This window comes from Synchiropus splendidus, chromosome 3 (assembly GCF_027744825.2).
Source record: "Synchiropus splendidus isolate RoL2022-P1 chromosome 3, RoL_Sspl_1.0, whole genome shotgun sequence".
Taxonomy (NCBI): Eukaryota; Metazoa; Chordata; class Actinopteri; order Syngnathiformes; family Callionymidae; genus Synchiropus; species Synchiropus splendidus.
Genome location: NC_071336.1, coordinates 8485632 through 8506952, shown reverse-complemented (window position 1 = coordinate 8506952; position 21321 = coordinate 8485632). Strand labels below are relative to the sequence as shown.

Sequence of the window (21321 nt, the reverse complement as noted above, 5' to 3'; positions counted from 1 at the left end):
TTTATTTCTTTTCTTATCAAGATACATTAAAGATACAGAGACGCCGGAATAAAAAACACTTGAGAAAAGAGCTTTTGTCGCATCATGTTTGTCTCTCCGTCATACAAAAAAGTCCACGCCCCTTCCCTTTTGAATGCCAGTCCACCCACCGTAAAGGAGAGCACAGAGTCACATGCTCACTTGCAGCGAGAGCCTACTCTACATTAGTGGAGAATTCCACAGTTCAGATGGAAGAAAAATCCAATAGTCACCTTTTATTTTTTCGTGAAAACACAGACTAGTATTTGCTACAAACGGATCAAATTGTTTTATTTGTATTTTTTGAGAAACATTACAGAGCCCACATTGGGACCAAACATGGAAAAACCCCTGTAACCCTCACACAGAGGGAAAGCGCTGGGTGATAATCATCCAATTAGAGCTCACCCTTTTATCAAGGTGCAAACATTTTAAGCCTAAAAAAAACCATGACACATCCCAGAATCAGTTGACATTAATTTCTCACACAATGACAAATCTGTTCATCAGCAACGTGCAGGACAAATTTAAGGCCGTGTAGAGAACATCGGAACTTTTTTTGGCCCTATTGCGAATATATTGCTGCATAACACAGTAACAAAGTCAAAAACCTCTTCATTTGGCTTCATTCTGGAGACACCAAATGACGTGGGGGTTAGGAGAGCCAATCACAATCACCGAATGTAATGAGACACAAAAAAGAAAAAAAAAGACGACAAATCTTCCTAAAATGTAGAAACGTAGTTTGATGTGGGGGTGGGGAAGGCTTTGTAGAGTTCTAACCCCCCCCCACTTGGTAGAAAATCAAACTGAGGTGGACGTCAGGAGACGATTCACAATGAAAAGTGGGTTTAAAAACAGCTCACTTGTGTATATTCACGGTGGGGATTGAGCACATCAGAGCAGTTGTCAAACGGAATGCCTGTCTAGTCGAACACCATTTCAGAGTCGCTCCAATTACTCACTGTATTAGACTAAAACTGACCCAGGAGATGTGTTCTCGTAACAATAACAGTTTGCAATGTCAACTCAGCCTGATAAAAACAATGGCAATGGGATTAGTGGGACAGTGGGGGGCCATCATCGCATCCTGTCACCCTCTCCACTTAATGATGCTCATATTTACACAATAGTAGAGTCGTGGAGGGAAAAACAAAGTGTGCTTCATCACCATCGATGGGGAGGTCTTAAATTACACATTTAAAAACGTTAAAAAAAAAAAAAAAGAGGAGAAGGGGAGAAGTGTGGGAGGAAAAAAAAGAACTACGAAGAAGCCCAGACGTGTTAGTATGACCATGTGGGGTGCGGACAGCTAAAGAAAGAAGCGACACAGGAAAGAAGAATTAACAACTACAGGTGCGATGCCAGGGCCAAGACTCCACCCGGACTCCCTGAACCCCGTGTCCTGAAAAAAAGCCCTCTGCCTCCTCCATTTCAATCCTCCAGGACGATGGGCTCGCTGGTGCTGGAGGGGATCAGGGGCATCGCCACAGCACGAGGGGGAGGGGGCAGCTTGATCCGGACTGGGAGATGAGGTTTTCTGGCCGCACGACGCATCTCCGATTGGGTCAGATGTTTCCTCAGAGCCCTGGTCGAAAGAGAGAAAGGGACAACGTTAGGAGCAGTCACTCTCACAGAAACATTTGAAAGGGACCCAGTGAAACTGACTGGCAAAAGAGAATTTCTGAATTTAAATAGTGACAAGTGAAACAGAGATCATAATGAATGGTTAAACATGAAGTCAGTTCACTTGAAGCCGGATGACAAGAGCAGCGTCTGGAGTACACTTGTAGCAGTGATCTAGCCGACCGCTCAGACGGCACAGCTAGTGTGTGTGCATGTGTGTGTGTGCATGTGTGTGTGTGATGTGTGTGTCTTTCCTGACTGTCTGTGACACACTAATGGCGCGCTCTTGAATGTACCTGGTGTCCTTAGTGGCCACAAACACCACTGGATTAGGAGCTTCGCCCTGGCTGACCTTCTGCCGTTTAATGACGGACTGAGAGGTGGTCCTCATACCTGAAGTGTACGGCCTCCCATTGGCTGGGTAGGGCACGCCTGAAGCCTGTCAACCAATAAGAGACAAAGCACTGTTACTCGATCGGACAGGACACAGAAGGAAAAAAAACAATAGATATATATATTTAGGGTGTTTCACTGACGCTGTCGAAGCCCCTCTTCCCGAGCAGGCTGGGGCCCACTCGTGGCTGGCTTGCCTGGTTCCTGTTAATAGGAGTAGGGGGTCCTCTGGAGGCCTTCAGTTTCAAGGGAGCAGAGATGGCTACAGAGAAGAGACCAGTTAGCTTAAAACTGAGAAGAACAGCAGCATATGGAGCTGAGGCTGTTTACCCAGATCCTTCACGATGTTGGCCAGCGACGGTCTGGGAATGATTTTGCTCTTCACTGGGTTTTTCGTCGCTTTGGGTAACCTGATGATACCTGCAGGAGAAGGTTGAGTTTTAGAACCGAAACCAATCAAAAAACTACACCAAGTGTAGTTAGATGTTGCAGTTTCTGAAGGTGAGCTGTCACTGCCCTCCATCAGCCACCCATCAGGACCGGACGATATCCATGTGAAAAGAATGTGATCGGTAGAAAAACATCACCTGTCGGAGCCACTATTTGTCCTTGTTCATTGACGAATGAATAGCATCTGTCTGCCTTTTGAAGCATTAAAACTGGTGGGACTTGTACGAGTTAATTATGATTAATTAATTACAACAAAAATAAAATTTAATTTAATTTAACAGTTTGCTCTCCAGACAACAGGGATACTTTGTAAGTGCAGCAGTTCCTGGTCCACTGATCACACTGATGCACAAGACACGTCGCAGCTAGGATGATAACAACAACAACAAACATGGAGGAATCCCTCAACAAAAGCAAACAAAGGCATCTGTTTGCTTTTGTTCAGGGATGTTTTTCTCTACACAATGGCCAGGGTTTCCACTACTCTGAATGTACCTGAAATTCTTACAAAATTGAAATTCTTATACAAATATTTTCAAGACATTTTAAGAGCTTTAGTTTAAATAAGGTGATATAAAAACTTGAAGATAGCCACCATCATAGTTTATTGTCAAACTGATGCAAAATTCAGTAATATACCAAATTCATTCAAATGGAAAAATGTGGCTCCTTGTGGCAGATATTCTTATACCTTAAAACTGTGATTAATTGAGATTAATGACAAATTCTCTCATTAACTAGATTAATTGTTTAATCGAATCCCCCCGATTAAAACATCTCCAGGATTCCCAGCATTGAACTGCAGTCATGTACAGTAGTTACCACAGACAAAGTGGTACAAAGAAGGGTACAGGGTACGAGAGCATGACGACATGTACATACACTCTGCTTTGACAGCGTTGGCGTTGATGGAGGCATAAGGCCGGCGGGCAGCTCGGCGAGGCTGCAAGATGTCCTCACACACTCGCCGGGCGACGCGCGTCAGCTTGGTGGTCTGCAAGATGAACGTCTGCCGGTTCTTGGCCAGGAGCTTGGCCCGGCCCTCGCTACGTGCGAACGGAGACAAGCCCTGAACTTCGTGGCGGGTCATGTGACCACGGGGTCCCGACTCCTGGTGGAATTTTTTGTTTAAACCATTTATTGCTTTACACCTACAGAATGTCATCTGCTAAGAGTGTTAGACACATACCGAGCCAGTCCTTGCAGCTCCCTCCAGTTGAGTGGGAGTTTTCAGACCGCCATACTTCTTCCAGTAGATCCAGCAGGAGGCACACAGTCTGCACTGCATGTTGGGGGGACCCCAGGCGTACCACTGAGGAGATTGAGCCGCTGGAATATAAAACAATTCGATTAATATCTGCCTTAACAAGGACAGCAACACACAGGCAGAGACTAGTTTTCAGACTGCACTACGAGGAGTACCATATTAAGACTTGAGGAAGGTGACTCACTGTGGCAGCTCTCACAACTGAGACCTTTCTGGAAGCCTGCAGCACCGTTCATGCCAGGCTTGCTTCCAGGAACCATGATCTGATTGGGGTTGGGTTTGGTGCTGAGAAGACATTGGGGGAAAGTAAGCAGGTCTGCCTTCTGTCGCCACGCGTGCAGTTCCACGAGTACTCACTAGGTGGGGATGTAAACCTGCTTCAGCTTGCTGTCAGCTTCTGCCGCTTTTAGTCGTTTCTAAGAAGAAGCACCCGGTTTAGATGAGAACAGACTGCCTTTACTGGCAAACAGACGTCTACTTTTAACTAATAGGAGGAAAACAATTAGGATTATGCTTATTAATGTGATTTGTTTAATCGGCCCAGCTACAGCGACTATGATTTGTATCATTGTCACAAACTGCAACAAACTTTTGTTACATTGCAGGATTAAAAAGTACAAAATATAAAAATTCGACTACATCAAACAAAAAAAAAAACAAAACACATGAACAACACTTGAACAATCTGGTAAATCATCTGCAGTTTTAGAATGTGACAGTTCAACCCCAATTCATTGTTCTGGTCCACTTGCTTCACCATCTGCATTAACTGGATCACTCACCTGTTGGATGTAGCGATCTGTAGTCTTCCACATGTAGTAGAACTGTACTACACTGGCTAGAGACTTCCAAGGCAACTGATGAAGAAGAAGCGGCACTTATTACAATAAATATTTGCGCCCATCATAGTGACGACTATTATACTCACAAAATCCTGACGGATGTCATTGAAATCTTTGCCGTATTTCTCCAGAGCTTCCTCAAACAACATGGCCTCAGAGGCGCTCCACTCTTCCATCTCGTCGCGACACAACACTGGCCCTCCCTGTGGCACCAGGGTGGACATGGCCTTGGCCAAGTCATAATCGTTCTTCTGCAACGTGTCCATGGCATGGAACTGAGGGCACAAAAGAGCAGGAGAGTGTTACAGTTCGGTGAGAGCACACCGCTCAAAATAATGACCACCAGCTCTAAGGATGATCACTGAGAACAAGATGCAGCACTCAAAACGTTTTCACTGGAAAAGCAGGTGCTAGTTTCCAGAGCATCCACTAATGTGATTTGACCTAGTCCAATCAGGTGACCGACTAAGTGTTATTAGGTTATGAATTAACCTTGTGTGTGCAGGTCTCACCAATGTGATGTCTCTGGAGGCCGCTGCAGCACTCATGTGCAGACTAGGCTGACGAATGGAACTACTGCAATCCAGCGCTCTGGCAAACGTCCCCACAGCTCTGACATGAAAACACACCCCCATCAGGAAGACACATTACATAAAGAAAAGATTCAACACAAACAATGTTACAGATAAATACAGAACAACAATTCGAGTTTTTGAGGCAACTGTTTAAAAATAAACTGACAATATAAACTGAGTTAATATCCATCAGTGACTACATGAATCGGTACATAGAAACAGATGTGTTAAGAAAAAACACTGTATATAAATGCATATAAAGGATCTCTGCAACAGCAAGCTGGGGAAAGCCGATGACAACAAATGAAAGTGCACATATTAATGTTGACACTGAGGTCTCAGGTATAATGAAACTACGGTCAGGAATATGAGGACAATACCTTTATATTTACCTTCGGCCCCATGGCCAACATGCCTTATTATAACCTCCAATGTCAATTTTTCGTTTTAATACTGTTATGCCGATCATTCTTAAGCATTTTCTCTCTTCAAGAAGAGTCAGTGACGCGCCTAAAACAGTTGAGTTAAAATGCGAAAACTGAATTCAAATTGAGCGATTGCAAATTGCACTAAGCAAGAAACGGACGTGTGGGGCACTGGTAGAGCCTGCTGCCAAATCCATCAGAATGCAAGTTAAAAGGTCGTTGGCTTCCGTAACAAAGAAATGCCGAGCTGCAGCATGACAGCTGGATGTTCTAATCGTGCCGGTGAGCATATGAGCCTGTTCTTCCAACCAAATGATGCACAGTGTCATAACACGTGGCTTTAAATCCTAGAACCCTCACAGTTCTCAGTCACCAGTGTTAATCTTAATCTGTCATCACACTCATGGCAAAAAACAAATGACATAATTTCCACCAAAACAATTATTTATCTACATATTTATTTTGGAAAGACATATCATGTTACCATGGCAACTACACTGGTGAAACACAACTAGAAGACAGATGGCAGTGCAGGGGAAAGGGGGGTCGGGGGTGTTACCTTGCTACCACCAGGAACTGGTCGATCTGAGGATCTTTGAGCTGGTTGTTGGGGTCCCACACTTTTGTCTCCATCTTTTCCTGGACCCTGTTGTCTGATTCTCCTGAGACAGATGAAATGAATTTAAGCATGTTGGCAGAGCAGAACTCTTCTGCCACTTGTAAAGTAACAACACCAAAGTCAGAACTCACCCTCGGCTAGCTTCTCTGGGATCTCTGCTTGGTACTTGGAGCCCACACGAATCTCTCCTTGATCTGCCAGGAGAGTTTTCTGGACCGGGTCAAACACCAGTGAATAGAAGAAACAGTCCTAAAACAGAAGATGTGTTGCATGAAGTCATAATTTCTCTGGGGATGATCAAGTTTCATCTCAACAGACCACACCTCTTTTTCCAGGTAGCCAGCCAGGATGTCTGTTTCATTAAGGAGCGTGACGTTACATTTTCCCCTATAGAGACGATGAATGACAATCAGCACAACTAGATAGTAATCTTAAAACCAGCTTCCTGATCTGTGTCTTCCTGATGAGGATCCCAAAAATTAAAGTCTACCTTTGTGGTTTTGTCACAAACCTTATATGAGTTGCTGGCAAAGATTCAAATTGTCTAGAGAGGAAGAGTTCTCTGTGTTTGAGCTGGTGCTTTTGAGGTTCGGCCAACACCGGCTGCTTTGACTCCTCCTCAAATTCTCCTGTAATGAAAAACAATGGACCATAACATTAGCACCTGAATTTACTGAAATTAAAAGGTGATTTTTACCAATGCATGGCTATCAAACTATTAAGGAAGCCATGAGCTGTGCCACTGACATAAATATCATTTCTACCCTTGAGATGTGTCCCTCAAGCACACTGACAACAGAATATTCTGAAATGTAATGAAAATTTCTGTACTCAACATTTCCATGTCGAGAAGAATATTAAATGCTCCCACCTTCACCACTAACTTCAGTAATAAAATTCACATTGGACGAGAAAAGGTAGTGCCTAGTTTAAGAGGAAGCAACCTGGACAAAACCCTCTGCAGCTTACCAGTCGATTCATTACCTGCTAGAAAAAGGATGGAGCAGGTGTCAAATTTTCTTCAGACTCCATTTATGTTTTGAGACGAACAACTTTTCTAAGTGGAACTTCTGTGACTCAGTCCCCATAATCTGTGTCTTCAGAGAATTTCCGTAAAACTCACAGAATCCATGTGACACTGACGACGTCACACAGCACTCAAGTGTGTCTATGTGTGGCCACTAGATTGCGCATTCCTAATTTCAGGCGGGTGAATAATTTGTTGAAAGCTGGGGGGAGGCGCTATCTCACTCCATCTCCGTGGACTCCGCCCCTGCACTCAGCCATGGGAAACCCTGTGAGCTAGGGCAAGAAAGACGCACACACAGATAGAGGGACGTTACGACAGGCCACACCCCTATTCTGTTAACCTCTCACCCCCCTCCCCTGTCCGGCTTGTCCGTGCCAAACCAAGTAGGAAACCCCGTGTACCAAACCTGAGGCACCCATCCCCCATCCACCCCCCAACCATGACACATAAACACTCAGCGACAGACACTTAAAAGTAGCGCGTGCGCACACAAGCTAGCACGCACAACACAAGTCATAATTAACCCCTTGCATGCTGCTGCCCTCAGGGAGAGATCAAGGGCCTTTTGTTTTAGCACAAAGAACTGGTGTGGGTGTGTGTGTGTACGTGCGCATGTGCGCGTTTATTTCAAAGAGGAAGAGTGTGGTTGAGGAAGAAACAAACCAAAGCAGACTGTGTCTTTGTAGTTGAATTAACGTCAAACAGCAAGCACACTTGAGAAGGTCGCATGACCACTATCTCGACGTGAAGTGGACAGACAAGCTGATCTCCAGCCACTCGATGGTCTCAGACACTCAAATCAGGTTCGGGACCCTGAAGTTTTACCAAGACCGAGATGAGGCCACATGGAAGTACAAGAGACTTTATGAGAAGAAAATAGACTTAGATTTTGTGCAGCCCTGGATCAGAGAATAAGCATTCAGATAACTGGTTTTGTCTCTTGGTGGTTTGCATTTGACACAATGGAGAGGACCCACTCTTATGCCGAGAGCTATACGTTTGCATTCATCAAGATCATTTTGCAGTTTAAAAGATTTTTGGTAAACAATCTTGTTTTTTACTGACAGGAAAATGCTCCTTAACATTTAAAATGAAGAGGGAACACAGCAGAGGAAGCACCATGGTCTAAAATGTGTGCAGTACCAATGGATCAATTCTTGGCAAAGAAACTGTAATTGCTTATGTCATCAGCCCACGTTCCTCCCTGTTTAGTCCATCATCTGTTCACTTCATTGGATCAGCAGTATCCTGGACCAAGTAGATATCATCCAGCACCAATTAGCCTTTTCATTTAAATTTATTTCAATGTCAAGATTATCTTGAGACCAAAGTAACCGTTAATGAAATAAAATATCAGAATAATTGAAGTATACTTATCAAATGCAAATTATTTTTCGTAAACGTTGAGAACTTTGAGAAAACAAATAAAAAAGTTATACAGATTCATATGCTGCCTGACAGCAGAGCACAGAAGGAAATGAACATGTTATATCCTCCTTTCGGTTGGTTTGAAGTTTCTCACTTACAGCAACAGCAATGATTTTTTTTTAAGACTGACCACATGCACACCACATGAATATAATTGTTCTGTTCAAGAGATTAATTGTTCTTTTCTATCTCTTATTGTGCAGTGTGCATGTGCTTAAAAAGACCAAATATTTTGCATTCATAACCATTCATTTAATATTTTCTTAACAAAATATTTTCATGACCATTTTGCATTTCATAACAGACATTAACATGCTATTATGTGCACAGATGTACAAAGAAGAAAAGTCCAACAATATTTTAAATTTATTTTTACTTTTTTAAATATAGTTTTTTATAAAATTGTTGAGATGTTTGGCTATCTTGTGGTTACAACTGTACAGGATTCGATAATCTTTATTTTTATTTTAAAATATACTGTACATTCAATGGAATAAAGACGATGAATGAAGAATCTGTCTCTCAGGGTGATGATGGGATTAAGATGGACCAGAAATTTGAACTGTATGGATACAAATTTCTCCAGATTCTCCTCTTGCACAACTACACTTTGCAATCCCATTGCAGAAGGGCACGTTTCTGTCTGCTTCGTCAGCATGGCTTTGTCTGTGTTTGCATCCAAGTCCAGATTAATTGACTGATTGTATGAGAATGCAGCAAATGTTCATCTGATAATATATGGTTTCTTACACCATGAAAACTTCACCTGCACGTGGTTGCTAACTTGCAACACTGACATTCCATTAGTCTTGTTGAATTAACAATATATTGATGTCATGTTTTGGATAGCATCAATGTAGTGCTGGGTGAGCTTGCAAACTAGATGAGCAAACAACGCTCATATCTTGACTTGTTATTCAGCAGAGAATCAGAAAACATCTTCATGAGCTCTGGAGTACAGTGAAGAAAAGAGGCTTTAATGCGTCCATTTTGAGGTGCAAGGAGTGTGTGTGAATGTGAGTGTGTGTGTGTGTGTGTGCGTGCATCTAAACGTCTTTGTCTGGAGCACCAGAGAGGAGGAGGAGCAGCATGATGAAGGAGGAGGGAGGGGGAGCTGGTGTTGGGGAATAATAAGTGAATCTGATGAGGCTTCAGTAGCAGCATGCCTGGAGCACCAGCCCACTATTTCCACACCCTTGCACCTCATTGGCTACTCATGCACGCACACACAGTGTGTTTGGCCTAGCACTTGGCAGTAGACAATTATGTGCATGACTTTTTAGGGAAGGCGTTTGGAACACCTATGATTGGCACACTTGTCAGCTGTAACTTGTGGGATTAAAAACAAAAATGTGTTTTTAGACAACGAGGGGTTTTGTGAGCGAGTGGAAGCAATAAACCACTGCAGGGAGAAAATATTTCAAGCAAATAAAGACATTTCAGGTGAATTTGTAACAATAAAATAATGCTAATGATATTTTACAATGAGACTATGCTCACGGTCAGAGTCAGTGCCTGGTACTTACGTGCATTGCTGTCAGCCAATGTGTTGAGATTACCGGAGATGTCTCTCCTCCTGAATAGACACACCACCTTGGCTTCCACATTCCCATTTGCTGTCTATAAAGGGGCAAAAAGAGGTAGATGAGTAAGATGAGATCATTTTTGGTAAAACTAGAGGACATGACATGTCTCAAAACTAAAAAAGTATAAATAAAGTGAAACAAAATTTAAAAAGATAACAAAATCAAATCACCATGTCCTTCTTTTATGACGCAATGAGTCATAAGGTCCTGCTGTTATTTACAGTTAAACTAAGTCCATAACTGTAAAAACAATTCCAGTCTTGACCGTTTCATTGACCAACACACACAAAATGACATGGGGCGAATTCCTAGACGTCATTCGACTCAGTCTTATACTGAAGAGGAACACAAGCAATTTTGACATTTTCCTTTTTGACGCACCACCCTGTTATTGAAACATGCAGAATTGAAATGAGCTCACTCATGAGCGGCATCACAAATAACACTTATGCAGTTGTGACATTTTACATTAACATAAATTTCACTTAACTTCAACCAACGCACTAATGAGGATGATGGCTTTTTATCTTTAACCCTCTTACTACAGAGCCATTAAATAGTTGTTGGGAAAAGTCCAGTCTTTGAAAATAGAGCCTTTATAGGTGCTTCTGCACAAAACAAATGGTAATGGTCATAAAAATCAGTTCACTTTGATCGATTAGACAGCCTTTTTTACTTCCCACATTGGGAAAATTTTGGTTGTTTCGAGCAATTATTCAGTCAATTAATGAAAAATCTAAAAAAGATGACACCGATTAGCAGGCTGCGCACATGCTCCTGCAAGCTAGGTTATATCAAGTTTATTACATATCTGTGACACACATTGCAGATTAAGTGATTGACTTCCAAAAAAGTTCCTGAAATCAAGTGAATTTGGTCTTAAATTGGCTTTTATTCTCATGACCATCTCTAATAATATTAATTTCTTACCACTTCTCAAATGAACAGTGTTTCCATTCAGGTTGCCGGGGAGGCAATGTGTCGGATTATGAAACATGCAACATTAAAGCATAGTGAATTGTTTTTCCTTCACGATCCTCCCTAAGATGCTAACTTAAAAGGCGAGTCATATTTCAATGTTCAGTATTTTAACCAAAACATCTCCCAGCATAGCGAGTCCCAATACAGCTAAAGGGCTGGGGAGAACCTAAAAAAGAAATCTAATACTTATTACTACAAGGAAACAAATCAACTGATGAATGAAAGCAGTCAAGTAAACAGAAACCATCGACACAAACCAGACAAGACAATGCACACAACAACTGGGGCCATACCATAAATAAATGACTAACCCATTTAACAATTTATTGATTGATAATCCACCTGAATTTAGAACCAGAACTGCAAACAAACACAGGCTATATCAAACCCTCTGAATTCAGGACAAAGTCACGGAATTTACTTGTACAATTATTCACAGCGTGACAATGCTTTCTTTTAATAATCCAACTACTTTAAAAAAAAGATACAGTTTTGCAAGTACACATTTAGATGTAAATTATGTATTTAGATTGCCTTTACTCTAAATGCATTATTTACATTAACAGTAATAAAAAGCCACTGAGTTATCTAAAGAATGGGCTGCAATTGATACAATAGGGGTGTGCCAAAAACATGGAATTTAAGAGTTGTGATTCTCATTCATTGACTAAGAATGGATTTAAAACGTCCCAAAATCGAGTTTTAAAAAATAAAAAAAAGTCCGAGCTTAAAACCAGCTCCGTCTCCACTCATGGGTAGAGCATTAGCATAACTAAGATCAAGCTCTGAGTGGGCTCGTATTGCAAAGCATAACCTGTACGTTTTTCACCGAGACAGCTGTGTCACGGCTTTATCAAGAGACCAAAAGAACAGTAAAGGCACTTTCCACAGAATTTAAAGCACAAACCTACAGTAGTCCGCAGTGTGGAACTAATGAAGGCCATGTAATCTAATTTAAACTAAAATGAAAATGTATCAACCATACTCTAGTATCGTTTCTGACCGTCAGGAACCACCACCCGATCACGATAGTAGGATGACAGCCATGTGTGAAAGACAAGATAATGACTTTGTGTTGTGTTTTTTACTCCCAAGTAAGATTCACGTAGATGAAAGGTTTCTCATGTAGTTCATCGTCTCTGTGTAAATGCAGATTTATCTGAGATTTAGGACATTATTCAAATTTCTGATGTTATTTTTTAAATGACTTTTTTAATAATAAACCACTCAGAGGGTTCAGCAGTTTAGAAGTCCACAGGATGATGCAGCCCTCCTGGTATACAACAAAAGTCTTTCGATGTAAGAGTGTTACATAAATGAGCTTAATCTCTGACTGGGGAACAATCCTGAGCCGTATGCTGCTGCTGGGTTATGCAAGTAGGTCCAGTACAGGCTTCCGTTATCACAGTGACTGAAGGCATCCAAGAAGGATGGAAGGAGTGACAATGTAATTAGTAGGAATTGCCTACTTGGACTGGAAACAGAGGTGACGTGACTGACAACATCTTAAAAGTTTCATTTCAGTTCAAATTATTTTCTGTTAAAACAGAATACAGAAATTGAAAGTGAAAGTAAAACAGTGAGGAGTCATGATATGACACTGATTCATGAATCATCATGGGATTGTTCTGCCATCAGCTCGCAACCTTTCCTGTGTGCTTCTGGGACTAAAGCTCTCGTGTTGAGGCAAACACTGTCGCATTTGGAGGAGCAAATGAAGCCTTAAATATAGACAGACTGAGCCCTCTCATACATCAGCGTAGAAGATACACTAGATGAGTTATAATAAATGAGTTATTCAAAGCTCATTAAAGGCACTCAGTAAGTCCACTTTTTAGTTCATTCGCAGAAACTTTTTGTTAAACGAGTCTTCATCGCAAAATATTTGTTGCATCAAGGGGTAAAAAACATTGAAAATATTAAACAGCATGATCCAGTGCTGCTTTTTTTGCTGCAAAAATGAATGATGTTGTAAATACTGACCTTGTTAAGCTCTTCTATTCTTCGGATGAGGTACGGATTGCTGGAGGAGTTTTCAAAATACACGTAATCTGGGGAAAAAAAGGAATAGGTTAATAAAAATTCTTGAATATATACACCGTACAGGTGCAGTCAGCAGAATTCAAGATTTAATTTGGGACTAAATTGTGGCTGCGTGACACAGTTAGTGAGGATGAAAGAGCATGTCCAAGATGTTTGTAGCTTTGTGGCGGCCGTCAACTCCCCAGAAAGACAAATATCTGTTGCCCTTTGCTATGAACTTCGCCCATCTAATAAAAGCTGTGTATGAAGCACTATATTTATCTGAATAAATCAACGCATATAGCACATCAACCCGAGAGCTCTAATTGGACATAATCCACTAATTTGAAGTCCAAATTAGAGTCAAGAACAGAGTGATCTTGTTTTCTTGACCTAACTTCAAACACCGTCCGTGAAAACATTGCAAACTTAAGACTCAAAACTGTCTTAAACAGTAGTGCGGAGAGAAACTCTATAATTCAGTCAACATAAATACTAAAAGGATGCAATGGTTAGCACTGCTGACTCAACAAGAAGTTTAGGATTTGAATCCAGCTGTAGACCTTTCTGGCTCCAGTTTGCATGTTCTCCCTGTGGTTTTCTCCAGGTTCTCCGGTTTCCTCACACAGCCCAAAGACATGCTCGCTAGGTTAATTGGACACTCAAAAACTGCCCCCTGAGCATGTGCGTGTGTGAATTGTGTGTGCCTGCGATGGATGGGGCACCTGTCCAGGGTGTGCTCCCCATTATAATGATAAAAAAATGTCATACAAAGTCAGTAAAATACATAATATATGCATAATATACTAACATAATACATGCTACAATCCATTGCCCAAATGCTGAATCAGTGAGCTATTCAGTGTGCCATCAAAGTCCAAAAGCACTGATGTGTGTAATGGAAACGTGAATACCTCATCTCACAAATAATAATAATAATAATAATAATAATTATTATTATTATTATAATAAATAATAATAATACTTGTATAACCCCCAATAATAAATGTTATCGATCCAACCTGTGTGTCAGTTATCATGCCTGCCCATGCTTGACACACTGATTCTCATGAGGTTCCTCACACAAGCCAGCATACAGAGCCTCAGGAGGACCTTGTTAGCTTTCTGATACCCAAGCAGAGACAAAAATCCTGGCAGGATGGAGGAGGATTTTTTGCTCTACTTAACACGCTGACGAGAGAGACGTCACCTCCTTGTTCAGTAGTAAAGGAACTAAACATTACCATGTTACATAATGCCAGCCAACGCACCAGAAGGGGATTTGACACAACTAATTCGGGTTGCATAGAGTAAGCGATGGCAGAAACACATTATCTGATATTAGGAACATCCATCTCCGGTTCTTTCCCAAATCAACAACAGTTTGATTACCTCTGTGGCCACTAAAGGAATATGGCGGCGCAGCCATTATTGATCAAAAAGCTGCAAAATACACTCCTTCATCTGACCCTTCCTGCTTCATGTAATGATGTCGCCCATGAGAGGAGATCAACAAGGTTAGACTGTCTGCAGGCAGCCGTGACTGCTGTGAACGTACGCCACTGGAGTGGTGCAGTGTGCCGGGTGCTTGAGGGTGAATGAAGAGGAGGAAGCCCTTTGACTAATCTCTGGGGATGATAATGATCTTACATGCAGACTGAACACTGTGTACTTCTGCAGGAGCTTGCACATACAGCGACGCTTCTAACAGCCTGCTGCCACAACAGGAGGAAATTGATTCCAATACTTTCATATGCAAGATCATGATTGCTACCTGTCTCGGAGATTCAAAGAGGTTTAGTTCACAACACATTTTTAAAAAGATAAAATCGACAGCTACTGCATAATGAAATGGATTTTATATCCCCTTCACTTCAAGATACGTCATGGTGGAACATCAAATTATTTCAGGCAAGGTTCTGTTTTATATAAGTCAGGCACTGGCTACCAGCACAGTCTCTGTTAGAGGGTAACATGGATATACAGTATGTAGTTACAGATTTTACAATCAATTAAATTACACAATTTGACCTGTGTAAAACATTGATAAAAATCACAGGCTTTAACAAAGTTTCAAGTTGTAGTTTTATGAATGCCTAACTGAAGATGAAAGTCTGTCACCTTCATCAGCATATCCAGCACATCGCTAAAAACACTCAACCTAATAGACTAAAAGGCCTGTTACACAAGAGTCTGGATCCAAAGTTACAGTAACATGAAGTACATATAATCAACGTGTACTTAACACTAACATCTCTATAACATGATATTGTACCCAAACATCACATGTATCATTCACTTTCCATTTCACTGTTGTACTGATGTTTGACAACTGGCACAGGTGAGGGATGCTCTTGTCACAAAAATCCATTAATAGGAATTATGGATACAGAAGAAAGTTTCTCCCAATGTACAGTATTTAACTTTATATGCAAAAAACACCACTCATGAACACTAAGGAGTGTGAAGAAAAGACAATACATTGTTAAACATCCAGTACCGTTTAGATTTAACCCTTTTTTCAATTAAATATTCAACTTTGATATTAAAATTTCAAAAGGTGGCAGCTGGAAAATGGCTGCAGAAAAACCCATACAGCAGTGAATATTCAGTCAGTCAAATCCGCTCTCCTGACCTTTATTATCTCCCACAAAACCACACCCACCATGTCTCATTGACCAGGCTTTAGAGTTTTCACATTTTATTCGCTCCAAAATATTCATAAAAACACGGCCACAAAAGTAACTCGAACTGAGCTGACCATTTGTTCGCATAATGTAGTTACTCCATCAGGCTTCATATTTGAAACTGGGCTTGTTTAAATGCAACGATGCAATACTAGATGACAGTAATGGCTCATTATTAAACCCTATCGAGATGTTATACTTCAACATGAATCAAGGAAATTAAATCACAATGCAGTACTGCATCAGCTCGGATGTGACACCGTCAACGCATTTTAATCACTGTGACCTATATAAGCTAAAGACTCTTAAAACCTGTGTGCACTGTGATAATCCCACAAACTCACACTGGAGCTAGAGAACCTACCACACTACATCAACCTCTTCAACCTTTTAGCACCATTGTACATGTTGATCTATTAGCCACATTTAGGTACAATGCCAAAAGATGGATGAAAATCTAGCACATAAAAACACACTAGAGTTGTGCAACAAGAGCAGAGTGGGAAATTCTATTCAGATTTTAAGAATTAATCCAGTGTACATACAATTCGTACGATAATGTCTCCAGCTTCATACGACATGGTATCAGACATGTTTTAGTTATAGTAGTGTTATCAGTAATAATTGTCCACATGCAATGACGTTCTTCTTTGCAAAAATAACTTTCCTCACAAGATAAAGTTAAGGTTATAACTCTTAGGCAATTGTTATCCGAAATTTAAGCGGTTCAATTGTGATCGGTCAAATTATTGACACCCATCAGCAGGAAAACTCAACAAAAAAGCAGTAGATATATTTAATATTGAGCAACGCAGTAAGAGGGCACGCGCCACCAAACTTCGGATGGAACACTCAAAACAATACAAAAACAACATGATGTGGTGAGAGGAAGCCGCTACGAGTTCACTGTGGCCGAACTTGTCGATAAAAGTGAGACAGATGTGCGAACTCCTGCCCCAGGCAACAAAGCTAAGCGGCTAGCTTTAGCTTAACCGCGCTTGTCCACTTGCGTGTAAGTGACGACTACTTTACTTATAAACGAACGTGAAGGCAAATTCACGACACAACTAAGGTGCAGGCGACCTCAGTCATTCTGAAATGCGCACAAAGCGGGCGTAAAGGTTCAACTTTGGCATTTCCTTCTGACACTAAGCTGCAGAGCCGTCGGCTGTCAGGTGCTCCAAAAGTTTCAATAATACAAAGTAAAGTGCTCTGCGTGCTCCCTGTTCGTCCAAAACCACTCGCCTCCAAATGATGGTTTGAAAGACATGTCTAGCCATGAAGTAACTGTGTGATCTGAAGGGCTGCCATGCACTTGTTTCATGCAGAAGTGGAACCAAGTTTAAAGGCTAGTCACGAGCTAGCGCCGTTTAGCGGCTAACTCGGCTAGTTAGCTCGCAGCTAGCTCCAGTCGAACAATCACGTTGTAGGGGGAGCGCAAATGTAAAAACCTCCCTTACTTACCTCCTACTCGGTACATGTTGGCCGCCATTCTTTCTTAATCCTCGCCCAAAATAGACCCACCCGGGTAGAAGAAGGTCGGTGCGTTTTATGATTCCTTCATTTATCGCAGACACCCCCGCCGTGAAACAAAGCCGGCTCCCGGCACAACAAGCCCACTGTGGCGGGTAAAAAGTTGAAAGTTTCCGACGATAAATGTCCAGCGGGAATCTTCTCCTCCGAATAATCTCAGGTTTCGGTCCCTCCAACGACCTTCCTTTCCTCTTCCTCACGCACTCATTCACTCACTCATTCACTCACGGCTAGCCTGTCTCTTACTCCACTCTTCCTCCCATCCTCCGCTCCAAGCTTCATCCTCCTCTTCTTCACCTCCGCTTAGTTCAGCACACACACACTGGCCTCCGTGGTTCGTGCGCGAATCGTCATCTTCGGGGATAATCGTCAATCTCCGGAATAATGAAGTTATTCCCAGCATGTATGTAACGAGTCCAAAAAGTTGATTTAAACAGTTGAACTAATGATCAAAACACTGTAATAAGAGTCAGAGGCTCGAGGAAACGTGCACTCTAGTTAGAATCAATGTTTTTTTCGGTTGGAAAAATGTGTTAAATTGGCTTACTATGACTGTGAAGTGGTGACATTAGGTGTTTTCAGTAGTACTTTAGAAGTGTTTTAGAAGTAAATAACATCTTCTGAACAGGAGTTTAACGAAAACAGAGTAAGAATGATGTGCAACCCCTGCATGCATTTGTTGTCCCGAAACCATCAAACCTTTTCAGCTCATCTTCCATTAGAACTGCACCTCACGAGCCACAGACGCAAACCACATGTCAAAACAATTACTGGGTAAGAATGTTTGAATCAATATCGTTATATGCTTATTCGCTTGTGTTTGTGGATCTGTATATTGTACGTAGGTACGTGCATTGATTATTCCCAACGTCATGTGAACATTTCTATCAGAATCAAAGCAAACATTTTAAAAGAGGATTACATGCGTTTCGACAGAATAATAAGTTGTACGCATAGCATACATCAACTAAACCACTTAACGGAGTTGGCACAGCCTTGTTTCCATATCTACCTGCGTGAGTGCTCTGAGTGAGCAGAGTGCGTGTTAAATCGACTGTCACACACATAATTTATTTACACACAGCCTGAATCTTTTATTGGTAGTATTTTTGGAAAGAACAAAAATCTTCATTGCATGTTATGTGTCACACAATAATGCATTACAACACTGCCCACTAGTGGCATGACATACACATTACAGTTCATATTGGAATATTGCAGGACTGCTGCTGCAACGTCACATTTGCCCAAATACACGATAAGGCAATGGCCACAAAAGACGTGCTGAATGAGTAATCATTAGTAAGGTTTATCACAGTCTAATGTCATAATAAATGCACAAAAAGTGTTGACTGTTGATGCACCATGATGTGGAATGAGATGGACCAAGATGCAGGAATGTTCAACAGACTTCAGTCAAGGATCATAGTTCTATTTTGTTCCTGTTTCCCTTCCCTTTCAGGTGACTTTTTGTCACTCCACACCTCTTCTGAGCTACTTAACTGTCCTTATGAATCATGATGGACTATCTAGGCCATAAAGAAGAAGAGAGGCACTTAAAACATTCTATGTCATTGTAAGCATCATAGATGTTGGGTGAGACTTTGTCACGGCCGCAGTAGAACTGTACAGAGAACAAAAACCATGTACTGCGCCTGTGAGACAGAAGACACCCCCGAAAGCTGTTTCAGAAGCCAGACAAATGATGATTTTAGGTCATAAGATCATGCTTTCATGTTTTGTAATGTCAGAGATGAGTCAGGAAAGCACAAGTTTGACCTTAGAAACTCATTTCTAGGTCCTTGTGTTCAACTTATCTTAAACATCCAGAGCAGATTCATGTGTCTCGCTGTCTGAACTGGCAAAGATTGTCCCGAGGGGGTTGTGTTTCAAAGAGCTCTATCTGATAGAGCATGTCAGTCATGGCTAGAGTCTGATATCGGTTCCAGTACAGATATAGACTTGGAACAGGTCAAATTATTTCAACGTGTGCTTTCTGTTCAAGCTTTAGGGATGCAATTTCCAACACAGACAAGATGCTGGAAGCTAATATAGGTCTCTGAGCATAAAACTTTGGCATGTTAAAAAATGATTTCCTCTGCCTCTGTAAAGCTTTGAACACAACACTCGTCCTGGCACTGCCCCGCCGTGCTTCCGTGACAAATTCACACCAAAATTATGACAGTAGATTTTTCTAACAGCTACTCACAGCAATTGACATGTAGCTTATGTACAATAACAATTATGAGTGAAATTTAGGATGAAAGCTACTTATTTGGGGGCAAAAACAACGGCTGCTAATGGCTGTGCGTTGGGTTGTGATAAAGAACAGACAAATAAAAACTCTACTCCTGGTGTGCAGCTGGCTCTGGTGAACTGGTGGACGTGGACGAAGCGGAGGTAAGCCTCTCTCTGCCGTTAGCTGTGCCACCTCCAATCACCTTCCACTGGAGGATGCAGGTATCTTTGCCGCCCATGGAGAGCAGGTGCGAGTCGCTGTGGGTGAAGCTGACGTTTGTGACGTGGCTGCCGTGGCCCTCGTACCGGTGGCTCGGTGCCTGGTGAGGACGACAGGAAGCAGAGTCATGAGTGATCGCATCAAGGCAAGAAAGTAAGAGGCTTTCATGAGCTCTCAGAAACGACCCTTAATGTTTCACAAAACTCTCTTAGCCAATTATGCTCAATAGTTTCTAAAAATAGGACACAATTGGACCAAAAAATGTGATGAAATTCAACAATTGTTGTGATTCCTCTCTACTTACCCATCAAATAAGTTTACACAGAAATGTTACATGGTAAGAAATGAAGCAAAAAAAGGAATGTTGTATAAAGATTTGCATAAAAAAATAAATCAGCATAATATATCATGAAGGTGTATCACAGTAGCACTGACAGTGCACCCTCATCTCCTTCACCTTTGGTTTAGGGCAGGGGTACTGGAAGAGATGAACTTTGCAGAAGTCATCAGCAACTGCAACCATTTTTTCACTGTGAGAGCGACACAGAGCGTTGATGTCGGTGCCGTCCGATCCCTCCAGCCACACACCTTCAGAAACAAGATCAACACGGTCACCACTGTCGTGTCACTGCCTGTCTGAGCCCTACAGCCCCAACTCTCACCCATGACATGAAAGCCCAGCACACAGGTGAATGAAGCCCACTCTCTGTCTTTGCTCTCGAACCGATTCCTTAATAGTTTACAGCCACCCGCGATGTCCCCTGTGAAAGAGACAAACAAGGCAGGTGAGTAAATGCACTTGTGCAAGTGTGTCAACGTACAAACCTCCAACACTTACAATAAAGGATCTCATAGTCTCCAGAATTGGACATGATGTACTTCCCATCTTTAGACCAGTCCAGGTGAGTGATGAAGCTGGAATGCCCCTGTTTGAACAATACAGATTGCTTAAATTACACTTGCTTATCAACTAATGTTTCAATCGACAGTATTCAACAGAGAAATGCAGTCAACAGCACTTAACAAGAGTCAGTGCCACACAGAACAGCCTACTGCTTTGTTTTCAGAAACCTCACATACGTTACATTTCCCAAAGCGACTGTAGCGGCGACCGTTTTCCGTCACAGTGTAGATATAGATGAAGTTGTCATGAGAGCCCACGGCCAAGAAGCTGCCATCTGGAAACACAAGAGACCACTCACTGAGGATGGAGGGGGATTCCAACCATGGTCTACAACACTCCTGTCGTCAAGCGTTGCTGTAAAATGATCTGTGAAGGACGTTCATTTTGCTTCCACTGACAGTCCCTCTCAACAATCAAGACCACGACTGCCATTAAAAAAACCATCAACGCTTCTCATGCTGAAACTGCAATAACCAT

At 41.8% G+C, this 21321-nt stretch overlaps 2 protein-coding genes across 5 annotated transcripts in view; both read right to left on the bottom strand.

The window, feature by feature from the left end:
- Positions 1 to 41: 41 nt before the first annotated feature.
- mta2 (metastasis associated 1 family, member 2) lies at positions 42 to 17815 on the bottom strand. 3 transcript variants are annotated; one of them, XM_053859793.1, is made up of 18 exons: positions 17414 to 17815; positions 13224 to 13291; positions 10200 to 10293; positions 6727 to 6844; positions 6539 to 6602; positions 6347 to 6464; positions 6156 to 6258; positions 5109 to 5208; positions 4683 to 4871; positions 4537 to 4611; positions 4112 to 4170; positions 3939 to 4039; positions 3677 to 3816; positions 3370 to 3598; positions 2368 to 2457; positions 2181 to 2299; positions 1941 to 2083; positions 42 to 1606 (listed from the first exon to the last, which is right to left on the bottom strand). In XM_053859793.1, the coding sequence occupies exons 1-18, from the start codon at positions 17439 to 17441 to the stop codon at positions 1453 to 1455; spliced, it is 1992 nt and encodes a 663-aa protein (XP_053715768.1). In that variant the 5' UTR covers positions 17442 to 17815; the 3' UTR covers positions 42 to 1452. The 3 variants fall into 3 exon arrangements, with proteins under 3 accessions (XP_053715768.1, XP_053715769.1, XP_053715770.1); XM_053859794.1 differs by having other exon boundaries at positions 3370 to 3595; XM_053859795.1 differs by having other exon boundaries at positions 1456 to 1606; positions 2038 to 2083.
- A 757-nt stretch (positions 17816 to 18572) lies between these two features.
- Positions 18573 to 21321, bottom strand: part of eml3 (EMAP like 3) — a 29581-nt gene continuing 26832 nt past the window's right edge. For both annotated transcript variants that reach the window (XM_053860724.1, XM_053860725.1), the window contains exons 20-24: positions 21021 to 21118; positions 20779 to 20866; positions 20603 to 20701; positions 20398 to 20528; positions 18573 to 20040 (exon numbers count right to left, since the gene is read on the bottom strand). In XM_053860724.1, the coding sequence (XP_053716699.1) occupies positions 19828 to 20040; positions 20398 to 20528; positions 20603 to 20701; positions 20779 to 20866; positions 21021 to 21118 (629 nt within the window). In that variant the 3' untranslated portion in view covers positions 18573 to 19827. The remainder of the gene's footprint in view (positions 20041 to 20397; positions 20529 to 20602; positions 20702 to 20778; positions 20867 to 21020; positions 21119 to 21321) is intronic.